The sequence below is a fragment of the Dendrobates tinctorius genome, unplaced genomic scaffold, assembly GCF_039654945.1.
Source record: "Dendrobates tinctorius isolate UK_male_01 unplaced genomic scaffold, ASM3965494v1 ptg000129l, whole genome shotgun sequence".
NCBI classification, from domain to species: Eukaryota; Metazoa; Chordata; class Amphibia; order Anura; family Dendrobatidae; genus Dendrobates; species Dendrobates tinctorius.
In genome coordinates, this window is record NW_027361797.1 from 22,423,131 (window position 1) to 22,445,851 (window position 22,721).

Below are 22,721 nucleotides of genomic sequence, written 5' to 3' on the forward strand. Positions count from 1 at the left end.
GGAAAATAAAAATTGGGGTGAAAAGATCATTTTTGTGGAAAAAATATGATTTTTTAATTGTACCGCTGTACGTTATAAACTTCTGTAAAGCCCTTGTGGGTTCAAAGTTCTCACCACATATCTAGATAAGTTCCTTGGGGGGTCTAGTTTCCAAAATGGGGTCACTTGTAGGGGGTTTCCACTGTTTAGGTACATCAGGGACTCTCCAAACGTGACATGGCGTCCGATCTGAATTCCAGCCAATTTTGCATTGAAAAAGTCAAACGGCGCTCCTTCCATTCTGAGCTCTGCCATGCGCCGAAACAGTCGTTCCCCCCCACAAATCAGGTATCAGCGTACTCAGGACAAATTGCACAATAACTTTTGCAGTCTAATTTCTCCTGTTACCCTTGGTAAAATAAAAAAAAATTGAACCTGAAGTATTTTTTTTGTGAAAAAAAGTTAGATGTTCATTTCTTTTTAAATATTCAAAAAAATTCCTGTGACGCACCTAATGGGTTAATAAACTTCTTGAATGTGGTTTTGAGCACCTTAAGGGGTTCAGTTTTTAGAATGGTGTCACTTTTGGGTATTTTCTATCATATAGACCCCTCAAAGTGGCTTCAAATGTGATGTGGTCCTAAAAATAAAATGGTGTTGTAAAAGTGAGAAATCGCTGGTCAACTTTTAACCCTTATAACTTCCTAACAAAAAAAAATTTTGGTTCCAAAATTGTGCTGATGTAAAGTAAACATGTGGGAAATGTTAGTTATCAAGTTTTTTGTGTGCCGTATCTCTGTGATTTAAGGGCATAAAAATTCAAAGTTGGAAAATTGCGAAATTTTCAAAATTTTTGCCAAATTTCCATTTTTTTCACAAATAAACGCAAGTTATTTGAATGAAATTTTACCACTAACATGAAGTACAATATGTCACGAGAAAACAATGTCAGAATCACTGGGATCAATGGAAGTGTTCCAGAGTTATGACCTCATAAAGGTACAGTGGTCAGAATTGTAAAAATTGGCCCGGTCATGAACGTGCAAACCATCCTTGGGGGTGAAGGGGTTAAGGGCATAAAAATTCAAAGTTGGAAAATTGCGAAATTTTCAAAATTTTCGCCAAATTTCCATTTTTCTCACAAATAAACGCAAGTTATTTGAATGAAATTTTACCACTAACATGAAGTACAATATGTCACGAGAAAACAATGTCAGAATCACCGGGATCCATGGAAGCATTCCAGAGTTATGACCTCATAAAGGTACAGTGGTCAGAATTTTAAAAATTGGCCCGGTCATGAACGTGCAAACCACCCTTGGGGATGAAGGGGTTAAAGTCCAGGAGAAGCCTTGTTGGAACCGAACTTCTGCGTCTCTGTGTCCAAATGCGTTGATCTCATTGTGCCTACCGCTACAGAGCTGATCCTCCACAAGGCAGGGTGAGTGTTGTAGTTGCTACAAAATCTGATGATCATGTGCTCCCTCCATCTTTTATGACCTAATTGGTGATAAATTTTATAAAAAAATATATATGAAAAATAATAGAAGAAATACAAGTAATGGAAAAACAAACAAAACACAACAGCAGTTGTAGCGGGTCTATATATGCCAAATTCACTGAGAACAAGTTGGGGATCCAATTCTTATACTTTATTTTAGTGTAAATATCCAAATGAAAAAAGTAAAGCGGCTAGCCATCACTTTTTTTTTTTAACAATGTGCCTAAGAACTACCCGACAGGTGGTTGCTAACTACCTGCCAGTCTTGGACCGCTCTTGCCAGTGATTCTGCGTCTTCCACTGACATCATGTTGACAGAGCAGCAGCTTCTTTTCTGCTCTGTTCTGTGCAGTGGGCATGATTGCCGACGTTATGCTGATTGACAGCCAGTTCCCCGCTGCCCAGCTGCAGGATGCCAGCTATCAATCAGCATGACGCCGGCAGTGATGCGCTGTAGACGAGGCAGCCTAGAAGAAGCCTAGCTGTGGAGCAGCTGAGTTGCCAGCAGGAGCAGTGAGTGACCTCTCTGTGCCGGATACTACCTGCCGGTTAGTTCTTAGGCACATAGGAAAAAAATAAAGTAGTCATGAATAAACCCTTTAAGAACGACAAATTAAAAAAACAAAATTTTTAAAACTTTTCTATACGCATTAACCCCTTACCTCCAAAGTCAGTTTTTACCTTGACATAGCTCTGTGTTTTCAAATCTAATATGTCCTTTTACCTGGTTGCATCTTTAGAAGGCTTCTTCCAATCCTAGTGAATCTCAGACTTGTTTATTTTCTGACTCATTGTACTCTACGCTAGCGGTAGATTTAAGTCCATAAGATTTGCGTTCATAAAAATATCGAAAATTCTGGAACTAATGTGGCTACAGTTTTCAAACTTTGAATTAGAACGCCTTTATGAAAGTTGCCACACAAAATAGTCAAGAAATAACATTTCTCATACGTCCTTTTACATCAGCATAACGTGGTTTGTTTTTTTTCCCCCCAAGGTGTTGAAAGGGTTAAAAGTTCCGCAGCAGTTTTTTCTATTTTTTTTTTTTTCCATCAAAAAAACAATGCATTTTTTACAGACCAATTCTCTTTCAAAGTGACTTTGACAGGGACTGATATATATGTCAGATTCCCCCCCCCCCCCCTTCCCGAAATGATAGCATTTAAAAACTTCACACCTAAAAGAAAAGTATTCAATACTGCTTTCAGGAAGTTTAACCCTTCAGGTAGTAATTAATGCAAAGTGGAATGTAAAAATGAAAAATTATATTATTTCAGCTGAAATGTTGCTTTAGCCTCCAGTGTTTCATTTTCTCAATTGGTAATGAAAGAAATTTCCCCGTTTTCTTTTTTACTCCTTTTCTTTCTCATGTGATGGGAATCTGTTTGGGCTCACGGTATGGCACCGAAGGGAAGGGGCGCATTTTGACTTTTGGAACTATTAATTTGACTAAAATTGATCGCCGACACCATGTTGTGCTTGAAGAGCCCCTGAGGAATCAAAACGCTTATTATTATAATATATTTATATATCCCCCCCTCCCTCAATGATTGATTGCACTTTGGAAACTACATCCCTCAAGAAAATCATTTAGTGATGTGGGAAGCATTTTAAACCCACAGATGGTTCCCAGAATTTTAAAATATTGAAGCTAAAAACAACAATTTTTTTTCACTCAAAATCGCTAACATTTCTTTTGAATGCCTCAATGCCGTGTATGCGCCTGAAAACGACTGGCTGTCCACACGGGTGGGCTCAGAAGGGAGGAAAAGTTATTAGGCTGTTTGGAGGGCAAATTTGGCTAAATATCACAGAAGCACCCCCCAAGGTACCAGAACAGCAGAAACTTCACAAAGTGATCCCATCTTTGAAGCTGCACGGCTCAAAAAATAATCTAGTGCGGTGATGAAAATGTTTAATTTACAGGTTTTTTTTTTCCCTACAATTCTTTTTTTTTTTATCATTTGGCCGCATAAAAATGAAAAGTTTCATCATTTCCCTATGGTCAGATTGCGCGCATGACAGGGCTCTGATTTCTTTTGCTGTAAGCCTCTCCTTGAAATAATGCAGCAGTCAGTATACAGGGAAAAAAAGGTACTAAGCTAGCTAGTGAGGCTGCCAGGGGAATGGAGCCCATGGACTGTGCAGACGCAACATGAACAGGTCCTAACACATGGAGATGCTAGAGGTGACCGCGCTGTGTGTCTGATACGTCACATCTTACGACCTGTCTTATTTTTGTTTTCTAGGTACATGTATCAGGTGTTAACCAAGAACACTACAGTCACTGACCTGAACCGCAATCTACTGGTGGAGACCATCCGTTCCATCACCGAGATCCTGATCTGGGGAGATCAGAATGACAGCTCCGTGTTTGAGTAAGTGCTTCATGGCTGCGGGGTGGGCACCTTCATTATCAGTAACGCTATATTTTCTCCTTCGCCTCATTGGGGGACACAGGCCATGGTGAGGGGGAGTGAGACACAGAAAACACGGACACTCAAGCACGTAGTTGGTCGGATAGCATACTGCGAGTCCTTTCTCTAGATGTCTGTGCATTTCTAGAATGTCTGTGGCTGTTGTTCAACAGCTGCCGTGATCCTGTGAACACTCTGATGCACAGAGTGGTCTGTGTTCCCCAATGAACGTCTCAAAGAAAAGGATTTTAAGGTGAGTACACAAAAATCCCTATTTTACTCTTCGCCACGACAGCACCCACTGGAGGTATCGGATCCGCCCATTTGGAACAGGAAACCCTACAGGAAAGATAAAAGGGGCGGTCCGCCTTTCCTCCTCAGTTTTGGTTTCCTGTTCCAAATGGAGCAGGATCCTGCAGGATCTTACCTGGGCCATGCATCCGCCTGTGCGGTCTCTTCGGGAACGGCAGGGGCTGCGGTCCGGAGGCAGCGTCGGGGGAGACTCCGTTTGACGGCTCCCCCCTCGTCTGGTGGCACAATGGTAATGGCCGGGTCCGGGGAGGGCCGCCCGGTCTTACCAGGGAGCGCGCCGGTCTGGCATCCGGGAGATTTCCCCCCCCCCCCCATTCCCATCGGTGGGGGTATAGCGTGGATGGTGAGGCCATGTGCGCGCGAGCCGCGTGTTAATAGCGGTGGCGCGGGAGCAGGCCGGCGCCCGACGCTCCCATACCCCGGAAGTAATGGTTGAACTTCCGGGGTAAGATGGCGATGACGCGGCGCATGCGCCCTGTGACAGGGCGACTTCCGGGGCAACGATACAGGTAAAACAGCGCTGCAGCGCTGCAACATTGGAACATGTCGTCCCCCGCAGAGTCGCAAACCCCAGCAGGGGATTCAGCTGGGGGCAACTCCACCAGGGACCGCAGCGCCAGGACGGAGACCGCCCGCAGGAGCGAGGCAGCAGAAACCCGATCCAAACCGTCTCAGCCATCTGAACCGGTATTAAGCTTCACTGGGTGAGTGTGCAAAGCAGATGCTCTACCTATTAAGCTAACCTCCTCTCCTCCCCCCCCCCCCCTCCCCCCTCTCTTTACCTTTGACCTCCCGTTTCAGTCAAAGAAAAAAGGAAAAACAAAACATAAAGAATGTGCATTATGTTCAGAGCCTCTCCCTGACTCCTACCCCAAAAAACTCTGCAAACAATGCATGAAAGAGACCAGGCAGGGGCCGACGATATCTTCTCAGGATATCCGAGCCATAATTAGGGAGGAAATACAAGCCATCAACCGCGCCAGCACTCCCGCAGAGTCCAGGCATAGAAAACAGGTTATTGTCAGTTCAGAGTCAGAGGAAGAACAGGGGTTAAACTCAGGCTCCGCATCCACGTCCTCATCATCATCCTCGGAGGCGGAAGGACGCGCATGTTTTCCTCTGGACAGCGTAGATAACCTGGTAAAAGCGGTTAGGAATACTATGGGGTGTGAAGAGGAAAGGGGAGCCCAGACCGCGCAGGACATTATGTTTGCGGGATTGGCAGAAAAAAAGAGGAGATCATTTCCAGTAATACCGGCAATTAAAGATCTCATCAAAAGGGAATGGGAAAAACACGACCAGAGGGGTTTTCTCCCATCCGCTTCAAAACGGAAGTACCCGTTCACTGATGAAGATCTATTAAAATGGTCTAAAATACCAAAGGTGGACGCTGTCATATCCTCCACTTCCAAACAAACCTCGATCCCGGTCGAGGACGCAGGATTGTTAGCAGACCCATTGGACCGAAAGGCTGAATCCTCGCTCAAAAGGTCCTGGGAGTCCACCACCGGGGTATTCAAACCCGCAATAGCCAGCACATGTACTGCTAGGTCAATGCTGGTATGGCTAGATCAATTAGACCAGCAGATTGAGCAAAGAGTGTCAAGGGAGAAACTGCGTGCAGCCATCCCGTTGATAAGAGGGGCAGCTGCCTTTATGGCAGACGCTTCAGCGGACACCCTAAGACTTGCAGCAAGGTCGGCAGCCCTGGTGAATAACGCCAGACGCGCGCTTTGGATAAAAAGCTGGAAAGGGGATGCACAATCAAAATCCAAAATTAGTGCAACCCCATGCGAGGGTGAGTTCCTCTTCGGAAAAGCCTTAGACGAAATCCTCGCCAAGGCAAAAGAAAGGAAAAAGGCCTTCAGTGATTCTCCCATTCCGTTTTATAGGAAAACCTTTAAAAGACGGCCATTCGGGAGAAGAAGACAATCGGACAGAACGAGATGGGCCACGAAAGACGAAAAGCAGAAGGGTACCATCTTCAGAGGGCCAACATATAGGAGAGAAAAAAATTAGAAGTTTAGACCCACCGGTTGGGGGCAGATTAAAATTTTTTTTTACCAAATGGGAACAAATTACGTTAAACCCATGGATTTTGAATATAATCAAGGAAGGAATAAAGATTGAATTCCTTCGAATCCCCTATGAGTTCTTTGTTATAACTCGCCTTAATTCCTCACTTCAGCAAAAGGCTCTCGAAGACGAGATTCGAGTCCTGCTAGCTAAAAAAGTTTTAGTTGACGTCCCTGAGGAACAACAGGGTAGAGGCTTTTACTCTCCCCTGTTTTTGGTGTCTAAACCAGACGGTACATTTAGAACCATTATTAATTTAAAGAAGCTAAATTCATTTATAAAAAATTATAAGTTCAAAATGGAATCGATTAGATCCACTATAAAGCTTCTTTTCCCAAATTGCGTAATGGCAGGGATTGATTTAAAAGATGCTTATTATCATCTCCCTATACACAACAGATTCCAGAAATACCTAAGAGTCGCAGTGGAAGTCGAGGGCAGGATTCGTCATTTCCAATACGCGGCCATGCCCTTCGGGCTTTCCACGGCACCAAGAATATTTACCAAGGTGATGGCAGAAGTGATGGCCTACCTTCGCCAAAAGGACACACTAATTGTACCATATCTAGACGACTTCCTAGTAATTGGGAATTCAGTCAAACAATGTACTGAACGTGTGACTGACGCAGTCTCCTCTTTTCAGAGCCTTGGCTGGATCATCAATATCCAAAAGTCCAGACTCGATCCGCAATCTCTCCAGACATTTCTAGGATTTCAACTAGATTCCTTGACCCAGAGATGTCTACTACCCCAGGTAAAAATCATCCTCACAAAACAAAAAAAGCAGCTATAGATAAACCACGTGTATCCTTAAGAGGAGCAATGTCACTATTAGGATCACTAAATTCTTGTTCCCCGGCAGTCCGGTGGGCCCAGTACCATGTCCGTACACTACAACACCAGATCCTCCAGGAGGATAAGCGACATAGTGGTCGTTTACAGAGTAAAATAACCCTGTCACAAGAAGTCTTGACTTCCCTAGAGTGGTGGTTAGACGATGACCATTTATGTTCAGGAGTCCCATGGGTTATAGTTCCATCCTGTATTGTAACCACCGATGCCAGTCCCCAGGGCTGGGGAGCCCACATGGAGAATGGGTTTTATCAGGGAAGGTGGAGTAAAGAGGAATGTGATTACTCATCTAATTTAAAAGAACTGACTGCAGTGTTCTATGCTCTATACAACTTCCTTCCACAGCTCCAACAGAAGCATGTAAGGATCCTGTCGGACAATACCACCACAGTGGCATATATAAACAGACAAGGAGGAACTCGATCAGAGACTCTGATGTCTTCAGCGGCAAAAATTTTAAACTTAGCAGAAAACTATTTTTTGTCCCTCTCGGCCCTTCATATAAGAGGCGAGAGCAATCAAAAGGCAGACTTCCTAAGCCGTCACACTCTACGACAAGGAGAGTGGTGCCTCAATCGGAAGGTCTTCAGGGACATAGTAGCCGCATGGGGACAACCCGAGGTGGATCTTTTTGCCACAAGGGAGAACAGGCAGATAAAAACCTTTGCCTCCCTATCTCCGTCAGATCACCCAAACATACTGGACGCCTTTCTAGTTCCATGGAATTTCAACCTAGCATATGCGTTCCCTCCATTGATCCTCCTACCTCAAGTAATTCGGAAGATCAGAGACGACAAAGCAAGAATAATCTTAATAGCACCGTTCTGGCCAAAAAGACCGTGGTTTTCGTGGCTGCAGATTATGTCGATAACAGATCCTTGGGTCCTTCCGACTGCCAATCTACTCTCCCAAGGCCCCTTTTTCCACCCTCAAGTGCTCAGCTTGCACTTGACGGCGTGGAATTTGAGAGGCAGTTATTGAGGACAAGAGGATTCTCGGAGTCCTTAATTGCTACACTACTACAAAGTAGAAAACAGTCCACGACCCAGATTTACATTAGAATATGGAAAAAATTTCTTCAATTCCATACAGTACCTCATACAACAGAAGTTCCGATAATCCCAATCTTGGAATTTCTGCAGAAGGGGAAAGACTTAGGCTTAGCAGTAAATACACTGAAAGTACAAATATCGGCATTAGGAGCACTATATGGCCATAATATAGCAGGCAACAAATGGATAACTCGTTTTATTACAGCATGTGAACGAATAACTCCAATCCACATACCCTCCGTCCCTACATGGGATCTAAATCTGGTCTTAGACGCCCTAACGGTAGACCCCTTTGAGCCGATCGACACAATACCCTTCAAATACTTAGCACTTAAAATGGCCCTCTTAGTATCACTAACCTCAGCTAGAAGAGTGGGTGATATTCAGGCCTTGTCAATAGATCCACCCTTTTTTCAAGAATACCAAGACAGATTGGTATTAAAACCAGACCCTGCCTACCTGCCAAAAGTGGCAACAAAATACCATAGATCTCAGGAGATACTCCTCCCAACCTTCTATAAAAATCCCTCTACTCCGGAAGAGCAGAGGTTCCATACTCTGGACGTCAAAAGAACTGTCCTAAAATGTATTGAGAGGTCCAACAGTTGGAGGCAGAGTAGGGCCCTATTTGTTTCATTTCAGGGCTGTAAGAAGGGGTATGGAGTCACGAAGAGCACCATTTCCCGGTGGATCAGAGAGGCCATTCGTTTAGCCTACTCCGCAAAAAACGAAGATCCTCCAGGGAACATCAGGGCGCATTCCACCAGGGCAATGGCAACCTCTTGGGCGGAAAAGGGAGATGTTCCGATTGAAACTATATGTAAGGCGGCAGTTTGGTCATCCCCTTCTACCTTCTATAAGCACTACAGACTTGATCTTTCATCAACCCCTGACTTAAGCTTTGGCAGGACTATCCTTGGCACGGTGGTCCCACCCAGGTGATGGTCTCTGGAATCTCTCCAGTGGGTGCTGTCGTGGCGAAGAGTAAAAAGCCGGATTACTTACCGGTAATGCTCTTTTAATGAGTCCACGACAGCACCCGTTCACTTCCCCCCCTAAATATATCAATAGTTAAAGTATTACCAAATAATGGATAAGAAAGATGTTAAAATAAGAGAACATTGCCTAATCCTTGGCGGTCCTTCTGGTACTCTGAAACGTAAAACTGAGGAGGAAAGGCGGACCGCCCCTTTTATCTTTCCTGTAGGGTTTCCTGTTCCAAATGGGCGGATCCGATACCTCCAGTGGGTGCTGTCGTGGACTCATTAAAAGAGCATTACCGGTAAGTAATCCGGCTTTTCTGTGTCTCGCTCCCCCTGACCATGGTCTGTGTCCTCCAATGAGCGTCTCATAGAAAAGGATTTTACGGTGAGTACACAAAAATCCCTATTTTTTTATGACCAGATGCAACTTACTCTTTGTATTTTACTTTGGGTTTAATATTTTAAAGCGGTGGGCTATTAAAGGGAAACTTGCAGTCTATCTACTGAAGACATTCTGGTTTTAGTAGTTTTCTCTTAAGCTGGGGCGGCCATAGGAGTATCCTTTTGGGCACACATACTTTTCTCTAGTGTTAGGGGGCATAGAGAGTAGAATTTCAATAATTTGCAGATGACACTAAACTCTGCAGGGTAATCAATACAGAGGAGGACAATTTTATATTACAGGAGGATTTATGTAAACTAGAAGCTTGGGCTGATAAATGGCAAATGAGCTTTAATGGGGATAAATGTAAGGTCATGCACTTGGGTAGAAGGAACAAGATGTATAATTATGTGCTTAATTGTAAAACACTGGGCAAAACAGTCACTGAAAAAGACCTGGGTGTATGGGTGGACGACAAACTCACATTTAGCGGCCAGTGTCAGGCAGCTGCTGCAAAGGCAAATAAAATAATGGGATGCATTAAAAGAGGCATAGATGCTCATGAGGAGAACATAATTTTACCTCTATATAAGTCACTAGTGCGACCACACTTAGAATACTGTGTACACTTCTGGTCTCCGGTGTATAAGAAAGACATAGCTGAACTGGAGCGGGTGCAAAGAAGAGCGACCAAGGTTATTAGGGAACTAGGGGGTCTGCAATACCAAGACAGGTTATTACATTTGGGGTTATTTAGTTTGGAGAATCGAAGGCTTAGGGGTGATCTTATTACAATGTATAAATATATGTGGGGACAATACCAAGAGCTTTCTAATGATCTTTTTACTCTTAGACCTGTGACGGGGACAAGGGGGCATCCTCTACGTCTGGAGGAAAGAAGGTTTAAGCATACTCACAGACGTGGATTCTTTACTGTAAGAGCAGTGAGACTATGGAACTCTCTGCCATATGATGTTGTAATGAGTGATTCCCTACTAAAATTTATGAAGGGACTGGATGCCTTTCTTGAAAAGTATAATATTACAGGGTATATACACTAGTTTCCTTAATATTGCGTTGATCCAGGGAGCTAGTCTGATTGCCGTATGTGGAGTCAGGAAGGAATTTTTTTCCCCAATGTGAAGCTTACTGTTTGCCACATGGGTTTTTTTTGCCTTCCTCTGGATCAACATGTTAGGGCAAGTTAGGATAGGATATGGGTTGAACTAGATGGACTTAAAGTCTCCCTTCAACCTTAATAACTATGTTACTATGTTACTATGTTACTTCCTATTAGCGGGGTGTTCTGACTGTACATACAGTGGGGCAAAAAAGTATTTAGTCAGTCAGCAATAGTGCAAGTTCCACCACTTAAAAAGATGAGAGGCGTCTGTAATTTACATCATAGGTAGACCTCAACTATGGGAGACAAACTGAGAAAAAAAAATCCAGAAAATCAGTCTGTTTTTTTTTTTTCATTTTATTTGCATATTATGGTGGAAAATAAGTATTTGGTCAGAAACAAAATTTCATCTCAATACTTTGTGATATATCCTTTGTTGGCAATGACAGAGGTCAAACGTTTTCTGTAAGTCTTCACAAGGTTGCCACACACTGTTGTTGGTATGTAGGCCCATTCCTCCATGCAGATCTCCTCTAGAGCAGTGATGTTTTTGGCTTTTCGCTTGGCAACACGGACTTTCAACTCCCTCCAAAGGTTTTCTATAGGGTTGAGATCTGGAGACTGGCTAGGCCACTCCAGGACCTTGAAATGCTTCTTACGAAGCCACTCCTTCGTTGCCCTGGCGGTGTGCTTTGGATCATTGTCATGTTGAAAGACCCAGCCACGTTTCATCTTCAATGCCCTTGCTGATGGAAGGAGGTTTGCACTCAAAATCTCACGATACATGGCCCCATTCATTCTTTCATGTACCCGGATCAGTCGTCCTGGCCCCTTTGCAGAGAAACAGCCCCAAAGCATGATGTTTCCACCACCATGCTTTACAGTAGGTATGGTGTTTGATGGATGCAACTCAGTATTCTTTTTCCTCCAAACACGACAAGTTGTGTTTCTACCAAACAGTTCCAGTTTGGTTTCATCAGACCATAGGACATTCTCCCAAAACTCCTCTGGATCATCCAAATGCTCTCTAGCAAACTTCAGACGGGCCCGGACATGTACAGGCTTAAGCGGTGGGACACGTCTGGCACTGCAGGATCTGAGTCCATGGTGGCGTAGTGTGTTACTTATGGTAGGCCTTGTTACATTGGTCCCAGCTCTCTGCAGTTCATTCACTAGGTCCCCCCGCGTGGTTCTGGGATTTTTGCTCACCGTTCTTGTGATCATTCTGACCCCACGGGGTGGGATTTTGCGTGGAGCACCAGATCGAGGGAGATTATCAGTGGTCTTGTATGTCTTCCATTTTCTAATTATTGCTCCCACAGTTGATTTCTTCACTCCAAGCTGGTTGGCTATTGCAGATTCAGTCTTCCCAGCCTGGTGCAGGGCTACAATTTTGTTTCTGGTGTCCTTTGACAGCTCTTTGGTCTTCACCATAGTGGAGTTTGGAGTCAGACTGTTTGAGGGTGTGTACAGGTGTCTTTTTATACTGATAACAAGTTTAAACAGGTGCCATTACTACAGGTAATGAGTGGAGGAAAGAGGAGACTCTTAAAGAAGAAGTTACAGGTCTGTGAGAGCCAGAAATCTTGATTGCTTGTTTCTGACCAAATACTTTTTTTCCACCATAATATGCAAATAAAATGAAAAAAAAAACAGACAATGTGATTTTCTGGATTTTTTTTTTTCTCAGTTTGTCTCCCATAGTTGAGGTCTACCTATGATGTAAATTACAGATGCCTCTCATCTTTTTAAGTGGTGGAACTTGCACTATTGCTGACTGACTAAATACTTTTTTGCCCCACTGTATATGTTATCAGTACATGGGTAACTGGGGTCTGATCACTCGCAAATCTAGAGAACAGGTACCATTTGTGGTTTCTGCACACGCTGCTGTTCTCTCTTTTGTGACACATCCTACTAATTAGCCATTGTATTTCCCAATCCATAGGACATTTGCTAATCCCTCTACCACCTGAGCAGTGTTTTGCCGGCGTTCACACTGCGATATATCTGTTTGTAAACCTTTTATCTTGCAGCTTCTTTCTGGAGAAAAACATGTTTGTCTTCTTCTTGAACATTCTGCGGCAAAAATCCGGCCGTTACGTGTGCGGGCAGCTTCTCCAGACCCTCAACATGTTGTTTGAGAACATAAATCACGAAACATCTTTATGTAAGCTGCTATTTTCACAACTAAATATTGTGTGTAATAATTGTATTGTCTGCATAACAAACGAGAGGTGGAAATATTCGAGGGCGTTTCACAGGGGGAATCCAAAAATACTACTGCTCCAGGGGGTGGCACGCTCCTGAAGATTGACAGTTCGGACCATCAGCACGGTTGCACTAGTCGTCGGACGTGATGGGACTTTAGTGTCCCCAGACTAGTCGACCCACTTAGCATGTTATCATGCCCCTGTGGGGGTGTGATGACCTGGCATACAAGAGCCTGCTGCATCGCCAGCGCTATACAAGTCTCACGCATGCGCTCGTATTTGTGCGCTCACACCACATAAATCTGAAGCCAGGCGTACAGGTCCTGACTTCAGAGTGGCGCACTGAGCTGGAAATTTTTAGGCTTTGTAACTTTCAGGAAATTTTTAGGCTTTGCAACTTTGATGTATAAGGCCTAGTAATTAAGACTCACAAAATGTCTCGACATTCTTCGTTAGGCCTCTTAAGCACCAGAAGCACCCTTATCCTTGAAAATTTAAAGAAAAAAAATTGGCTAAAAATAGGGTAGTATAAACTTACACCAGAGACGGTCTAAAAATTATCCATGATGAGCCAAATGATGATGATGTGATAAATGTGGATGATTTTAAGATTGTCTAGTCCAAATCTATGCTGTCTAACAATCAGGTGGGATTAGTAAATCTGCTCCTAACTTTACAAAGTGTAGATCACATTTAATTTCAACATCATAGAACATTTTTAGACTGTGAAAGCCAAGTACGTGGAAGTTGTCATTATAGCCTTGTTACAGACATGACTCATATGCTGTTTATTATTATTGATCCTCCAATAAATTGATATTAACTCTTCCTTCTCTGTCTGCCACCAGATTATCTGCTGTCTAACAATCATGTGAATTCCATCATTGTCCACAAGTTTGATTTTTCTGACGAGGAGATCATGGGTTATTATATCTGCTTCCTGAAAACGCTCTCCGTAAAGCTCAACAGCCATACTGTCCACTTCTTTTACAATGAGGTGAGTAGCACAGTAGTCAATTAACCCCTTTCTACTGTTTAAAGGAAAAGAAGTAGTTCCTGCAAGTAAGTAATGATTCAAGGTGATTGTACAAGAATTATGCAAGACTATTCACCGGTAAGAGTTCCGCATAACACTGTAACGGTTAAACCACACTGCCAAACTATGCCCACCTTCATGGTGATAACAATTTGTTTATATAGATCTGTCTTGTATTTTTTATTTAATGACTACAACTCTATTGTTTGCTTTTTATCAATAACATGAGCTTTGGTAGCTGTTGCTGCCTGAATTACAACGTATACCACAACAGGGCAGCAAGTTCATATTTTCTGCAAAGTGGAGTCAAGAAATCAAATCCCCTTCTCTCTGTATTTTATTGAAATCTTGATGATTTTCTATTTTTTTTTTTAACCAATCTCTTTTAAGAAAAAATAAATCCAGACCCTAGCCACCACCTCTCTAATACTATACTCCAAAATTTAGAGCCAAAATATTGCAACGTTCCATTAATAAATCTGATGAAAAAAAAACAGGAGAGAAGAAAGCCGACCATAAAGTCAAAAAGATTATATGGTAACAATATATTGTTTCTCGCTTTATAAGACGCACCTGATTATAAGACGCACCCCCAATTTTGGTGACGAAAAAGATAATTTTTTTTTTTTTTTTATATTAAATTGAGGTGTGTCTTATAATGCCAGTGTCCGTCTTTCAAATCATATATATGTCCCTCATCCTGGTATCTATATAACCCTCATCCTGGCACATTGCCCCCTTGTGCTGGCACATAGCCCCCCCATCCCATCCTGGATATGGCCTCCCCTGCAGGCACTCACATGACCCCCCCCCTCTATATGCCCCCTTGCTGGCACGCACATGGTCCCCCCTCTCTCGATATTCCCCCTTGCTGGCATGCACATGGGCCCCCGTCCCTATATTCCCCCCCGCTGGCATTCACACGGCCCCCCTCTTTCTATATGCCCCCCTGCTGGCACACACATGGCCCCCCTCTCTCTATATACCACACTGCTGGCACACACATGGCCCCCCTCTCTCGATATGCCCTGTGCTGGCATGCACGTAGGAAGGAAGGATCATCTCCGCGCTGCCGCAAGAAGAATTCCAAATATTGTAGAGGTTACAACGTGGTTTATTCTACGCGTTTCAGGGTTCAGGTGACCCCGGTTATCAGGACATACCACAAATATTGTACCTGATGAACAGGGTCACCTGAACCCTGAAATGCGTAGAATAAACCACGCTGAAACCTCTACCTAAGTGTATGCTTCAACCAGGTCCTGCACTGACCTGTGGGTCTGCAGCAGCCGCCATTAATATGTCTTTCCTTCACTCTCACCAGGTGAGGAGTTCTCTTGGTGGGCAACTCTGAGTAACGTTTAATAAGACCCTATTTGTGCTTTTGTGTCTCCCTCTTTTACCTGTGCTGGCAGGCACATGGCCCCCCCCGTCCCTATATTTCACCCTGCTGGCATGCACACGGCCCCCCGTCCCTATATTCTCACCTGCTGGCATGCACACGGGCCCCCTGTCCCTATATACCCCCTTGCTCTTGCTGGCATGCACACGGGCCCCCTGTCCCTATATACCCCCTTGCTGGCATGCACACGGGCCCCCCCGTCCCTATATACCCCCTTGCTGGCATGCACACGGGCCCCCCGTCCCTATATACCCCCTTGCTGGCATGCACACCGGCCCCCCGTCCCTATATACCCCCTTGCTGGCATGCACACGGGCCCCCTGTCCCTATATACCCCCTTGCTGGCATGCACACGGCCCCCCGTCCCTATATTCTCACCTGCCGGCATGCACACGGGCCCCCCGTCCCTATATACCCCCTTGCCGGCATGCACACGGGCCCCCCGTCCCTATATACCCCCTTGCCGGCATGCACACGGGCCCCCCGTCCCTATATACCCCCTTGCCGGCATGCACACGGGCCCCCCGTCCCTATATACCCCCTTGCTGGCATGCACTTGGGTCCCCTGTCCCTATATTCCCCCCTGCTGCCATGCACTTGGGCCCCTCCGTCCCTATATTCCCCCCTGCTGGCATTCACACTGCCCCCCCTCTTGATATGCCCCCGTGTTGACATGCACACGGGCCCTCGTTCCTATATTCCCCCCTGCTGGCAAGCACATGATAAAATAACAAACACTTAACTCACCTTCCGATGATGGCTCCTGCTTCCAGCATCCCTGTGGCTCTTCCTGTGTCTCTGCTGACATCCTCCTCCTGCGAGGGCGCTTGGCAGCAGCTGATCATTCAGGAAGTTCATTGTAGCTTCTGGACCTTCCGTCACGTGACCAATAGGACCTGCGGTCACCTGACTTCCAGTGCACACTGGGAGTCACATGACCGCAGGTCCTATTGATCACGTGACAGAAGGTCCTGAAGCTACAATGAACTTCCTGAAGGAGCAGCTCCTGCCGCGCGCCCTCGCAGGAGGAGAATGTCGGCACAGACACAGGAAGAATCACTGGGGATGCTGGAAGCAGGAGCCATCATCGGAAGGTGAATATAGTGATGGGGCGGGGGGGGAGTGCAGGCACATGCAATATGCGCCACTCCCCTGTCTACCAACTCCGCGCGGCTTCGGCACCAAGGTGATGGACAGCGGGTGCAATGACTATTACATGAGCCCAATGAGTGGGAACACGTGACCACCCGCTGTCTCTGCAGCCCGCAGCCAAACCACCCCAGCCCCCTGACACCATGTCAGAGCGCCCCCCCCCCCCTACTTTATAGCACAGCAGCACACAGATTCGGATTATAAGACGCACCCCCCCCCACTTTCCCCTAAAATTTGGGGGAACAAAAGTGTCTTAAAATCCAAAAAATATGGTAATAACTAATTGTAATACAGGAATAATAATGGGAGCAAAAAAAACAACATGTACAAAAAGTTAGTTAAAAACAAAGCCGCACATCCATATAAGAAAGAATGGCCAAAAGTAGTAAGCACTGAGATATAATCAGGCCAAAAACGTGCAATTCTCCATGTGATATGAAAATCAAAAACAAAAAAGTGAATAAATATCAATAAAAAATATAAAATGCATACAAAGAGTTAACGATAATCTGCCATAAAGTGCATTATGCTAAGATGTCAAAAGATGGGGAAACTCAGTGTGGAAGGGTCATCAGTATAAACTCAATGTGTGAATAAGGCCAATGAATAAACTAGTATATGAGCACAATGAAACAGCAGTACTCCTGGGTGGAGAGAAGAGATCACCTTAAATATGTAAAGACTAGCTGAAGAGCCCGGCGCTGCCTGGGCATAGTAACTAACTGTGGATAGTTATAACAAATTATAATTATCCTCCATCCCATAGTCCCGTGCCCATATACCCATAATACATATACACCATCCCATAGGCCCGTGCCCATATACCCATCATACATATCCTCCATCCCATAGTCGAGTGCCCATATACCCATCATACATATACACCATCGTCCAGTGGTCCCCAACCTTTTTTGCACCAGGGACCGGTTTCAAGCAAGACCATTCTTCCATGGCCCGGCAGGGCGGGGATGGAGGTGTGGCAGGGGCGGGGCTTTGGTCATAAGGGGGCGGGGCTATGGACACGATTGTAGTGTAGCAGTGCATACTTATAATTAACATTTATAATGTGACTCAACTCACCATAGGTTTTGAATAAGTGCTCCATCACCCCCTTCATCCCATCACTGCCTTCTCTCCATCACTGCCTTCACCCCATCACTGCTGTCTCCCCATCATTGCCTTCACCCCATCACTCCCGTCTCCCCATCATTGCCTTCACCCCATCACTCCCCTCTCCCCATCATTGCCTTCACCCCATCACTCCCTTCTCCCCATCATTGCCTTCACCCCATCACTCCCCTCTCCCCATCATTGCCTTCACCCCATCACTCCCTTCTCCCCATCATTGCCTTCACCCCATCACTCCCCTCTCCCCATCACTGCCGTCTCTCCATCATTGCCTTCACCCCATCACTGCCATCTCTCCATCACTCCCCTCATGGCCTTCTCCTCATGTCCCCATCTCCTCCAGGGCCAGGCTACACACACACACACACACACACACACACACACACACACACACACACACACACACACCACCTCTCTCACCTGTCCGCAGCATCGCCCGCGCTTCCTCCCTCACACAGCAGCGGCGCGCTCCTCTCTGTGTCAGTCAGACAGGAAGCGCGGGCGGCGGGCAGGAAGCTGGACGGGTCCTTGCAGCTCCGCTCCTGCTATTCCCTCTTGCAGGCAGCGGAGCTGCTTGGATCGCTCCCTGGCCGCCGCGAAGAACTGCTGCGCGCCGCCCCAGCCCCCTCTACGCCACTGACCGCCCCTGGCTCACCTTGTGTCCGCGGACCGGCAAGGGCACTGCAGCGGCCCGGTGCTGGGCCGCGGACCGGCGGTTGGGGACCCCTGGCATAGTCGAGTGCTCATTTACCCATCACACATCCTTCATCTCATAGTCCCATGCCCATATACCCATCATACATATCCTCCATACCATAGTCCCGTGCCCATATACCCATCATACATATCCGCCATCCCATAGTCCCGTGCCCATAGTCCCGTGCCCATATACCCATCACACATCCTCCTTCCCATAGTCAACCATTATGACATCATAATGAGCGGCGGGGCTTGCAACCTATGATGACATCAGCATCGCCATGGCAACCATTATGACATCATAATGAGGGGCGGGGCTTGATACACACACACACTTTTTCCCCATTATGTAGATAGGGGTAAAATTGGGTGAATTGGAACTCGCGGGGTTAAAATTTCGCCTCACAACATAGCTTTGGACACTCTCGGGCTCCAGACGTGTGACTGTGCCAAATTTTGTGGCTGTGGCTGCGACGGTGCGGATGCCTATCCCGGACATGCATACATACACACACTTTGAGCTTTATATATTAGACTAGCTGAAGAGCCCGGCGCTGCCCGGGCATAGTAACAAACTGTGGTTAGTTATAACAAATTATAATTATCCTCCATCCCATAGTCCCGTGCCCATATACCCATCATACATATCCACGATCCCATTGTCCCGTGCCCATATACCCATCATACATATCCTCCATCCCATTGTCCCGTGCCCATATACCCATCATACATATCTGCCATCCCATAGTCCCGTGCCCATATACCCATCATACATATCTGCCATCCCATAGTCCCATGCCCATATACCCATCATACATATCCTCCATCCCATAGTCCAGTGCCCATATACCCATCACACATCCTCATTCCCATAGTCAACCATTATGACATCATAATGAGCAGTGGGGCTTGCAACCTATGATATCATCGTCGCCATGGCAACCATTATGACATCATAATGAGGGGCGGGGCTTGATACACACACTTTTTCCCATTATGTAGATAGGGGCAAAATTGTTTGGTGAATTGGAACGCGCGGGGTTAAAATTTCGCCTCACAACATAGCCTAGGACACTCGGGGTCCAGATGTGTGACTGTGCCAAATTTTGTGGCTGTAGCTGCGACGGTGCGGATGCCTATCCCGGACATACATACAGTACGTACATGCGCGCGCACACACACACACACACACACACACACACACACACACACACACACACACACACACACACACTTGAGCTTTATATATTAGATTAAATCAGAATTAGAATGGTCATGATAGTATTTGAATGCTTACAAAGGTAATGGGGTCTCACTCTCCTGGATGGCGTACCTCCCCAACATGCATTTCAGCACCTTGCCTGATATTTTTATTTGCCTAAAATGCAAAGGAAATTTGTCATTTTTTAACTTGAGGCCTTTTAGAGAATGTTTTATCTTGAATTTGCTTAATTGTTCACAATAAGTCATTTTGACCAGGGGTGCCCAAAGCTGCTGATTTTTGTAAGTTTTCTCACCTACAAAGAATGGAGAGGTCTGTAATTTTTATTGTAGGTACACTTCACCTGTGAGAGACAGAATCTAAAAATAAAAAAAATTGCATGATTTTTACATAATTAAGTTGCTACAATAGAAAAACAGAAATTAATATTTCGTACAGAAACCTTTGTTTGCAGTTAGAGGTCAGACGGTTCCTGTAATTCTTGACCAAGTTTGCACACACTGCAGCAGGGATTTTGGCCCACTCCTCCATACAGATCTTCTCCAGATCTTTCAGGCTTTAGGGCTGTCACTGGACAACATTGAGTTTCAGCTCCCTACAAAGATTTTCTATTGGGTTCAGATCTGGAGACCAACTAGGCCACTCCAGTACCTTGAAATGCTCCTTATGGAGCGACTACTTAGTTGCAATGGCTGTGTGTTTCAGGTCATTGTCATGATGGAAGACCCAGCCACAACCCCTCTTCAATGCTCTTACTGAGGGAAGGAGGTTCTTGGCCAAAATCATACGATACATGACCCTATCCATATTCCCTTCAATACGATGCAGTCGTCCTGTCCCCTTTGCAGAAAAGCGCCCGAAAGTGTGATGTTTCTCCCACCATGTTTAATGGTTGGGGATGATGTTCTTGGGGTTGTACTCCTCCTTCTTCTTCCTCCAAACTCAGTGATTGGAGTTGATACCAAAAAGTTCTATTTTGGTCTCATCCGACCACATGACCTTCTCCCATGCCTCCTCTGGATCATCCAGGTGGTCATTGGTGAATTTCAACCGGAAATGTTCTGGTGTCAGCAGGGGAACCTTGTGTGCCCTTCAGGATTTTAAGGTTATGTGCACACGTAGTTTTAGGTCCTGCTGATTTTTCAGCGCGGATTTGGAAAAAATCTGCAGGTAAGTTTTCAGGTCAAAAGACCTGCGTATTAGCCTGCGGTTTAGCCCTGCGGTTTCACACCTATACAATGGAGAAGGTGTGAAACCGCAGCGGATTCCGCACAAAGAATTGACATGCTGCGGATTTGAACCCGCAGCAAATCCGTGCGGAAAAATCCGCAGCATGTGCACAGCGTTTTTCAAAGTACCATTGAAAACAATGGTACTGTACAACGCAGTTAAATCTGCTGCGGAGCCGCAGCTCCTGAAACGCTGCGGATCCACAACAGAATCTGCAACGTGTGCACATATACTACACCCGTCATGGCTTAGGCTGTTACTAATGGTAATGTTTGAGACTGTGTTCCCAGCCCTCTTCAGGTCGTTGTCCAGGTCCTGGTATAGTTCTTGGCTAATTCCTGACCTTTCTCAGAATCATCCTTATCCCCAGAGGCGAGATCCTGCATGTAGTCTTAGACCGAGGAAGATTGAAAATCATCTTGTGTTTCTTCCATTTTGTAATAATTGTGCCAACAGTTGTTGCCTTCTCGCCAAGCTGCTTGCCTATTGTCCTGTAGCCCATCCCAGCCTTGAGTACGTCTACAACCTTGTCCCTGGTGTCCTTAGACGGCTCTTTGGTCTCGGCTATGGTGGAGAGGTTGGATTGTGATTGATTGTGTGGACAGGTATCTTTTTTTTTTTTCAGGTAAGGCTACTTTCACACATCAGGTTTTCGCCGTCATGCGCGTTCCGGCGTCGTGCCGGAGCGCCCGATCCGGCAAATGTTTTGTAAAACCGGATGTGACGGATCCGGTTTTCTGCCGGATCCGTCTTGCGCATGACAGCCAAAACCAGATCCGTCTCATCCGGTTTTCGATCCGTTTTTCGACGGATTACACCGGATCCGGTTTTTAAAAACGCCCCATGTGGCCTTCCAAACGGGATTGGCTACTGAAAAACTATATATACCGTGTTCCTACAGCCCTTCTTTGACAGGTTGTAGAGGAGAAAGTGCAGGTTGGAGAGAAGAGCAAGTGACTGGCGAAGATGGATGTTGTGATTGGAAATATTTTGAAGAATTTGGCGGATTTTACAGCGGAGGCGAATCGTTTGAGGGTGATTGTTCTGGAGAAGGAGAGAGCGAGACAGCAGCGCATCAGGCATCGTAGACGACGTTTGTGGATCCACCCCATCACAGCCAAGAGAATGACGCGTGGGGTCTATTCTACACTCTGCATGGACCTTAGACGAAACCCAGATACATTTTTTGGATATGTTCGGATGAAAATGGAGAACTTTGATTACTAGGTGGAGCGCATTGCACACCTCATAAGAAAATCGGACACCTATTGCCGCTTCTCTGTTTCACCCGCAGAGCGTCTGATGGTGACTTTAAGGTAAAGCCACATTTATTGGATATGCTCGCATCAGAGCACACTTTCACTGCAATCTTGTTGGTGGTAGTTTGTATCTCCAAGTGTTATAGCTCAGTTTTGGTATGTAATGCTGTGATTTAAAACGATTTATTGTTTTTTAATTCCCCACAGATTTCTTGCAACTGGAGAATCCCTTTCGTCACTGCATTTCCAGTACAGACTCGGGATTTCCACCATATCTGGAATAGTGAAGTACACATGCCGTGCACTGTGGGACTCCTTAGCTGAAGAGTTTTTACCAGAGCCCACAACAGAGAGGTGGATTGAAATTTCTGAAAAGTTTCTACAGATATGTCAGTTTCGGAACAGCTTGGGTGCTGTGGACAGGAAACATATCCGCATTGTAAAGCCAGCCGGATCGGGATCGGAATATTTCAATTACAAGAAATATTTTTCAATTGTCCTCATGGCCATCGCTGACGCGGAATACAAATTTATTGCTGTTGATATTGGGGCCTATGGCCGCTCAAATGACTCAAGTTTTCAAACTGTCTGCCATGGGGAGTAAACTGTATGGAAACACCTTCCAGTTCCCACCCCCTTGACCGCTGCCGCAAACATCTGGTCCACCTATGCCATTTGTCTGTGTAGGGGATGAAGCCTTCCA

The 22,721-nt window shown here is 45.5% G+C and overlaps 1 protein-coding gene across 4 annotated transcripts in view; it reads left to right on the forward strand.

Annotated features, from left to right (window-relative positions):
- The window catches only part of CLEC16A (C-type lectin domain containing 16A), a 411,773-nt gene that overhangs the window by 13,644 nt on the left and 375,408 nt on the right, over positions 1 to 22,721 (forward strand). For all 4 annotated transcript variants that reach the window (XM_073542856.1, XM_073542853.1, XM_073542854.1 and 1 more), the window contains exons 2-4: positions 3,730 to 3,858; positions 12,714 to 12,847; positions 13,739 to 13,887. In XM_073542856.1, coding sequence (XP_073398957.1) covers positions 3,730 to 3,858; positions 12,714 to 12,847; positions 13,739 to 13,887 — 412 coding nt within the window. The remainder of the gene's footprint in view (positions 1 to 3,729; positions 3,859 to 12,713; positions 12,848 to 13,738; positions 13,888 to 22,721) is intronic.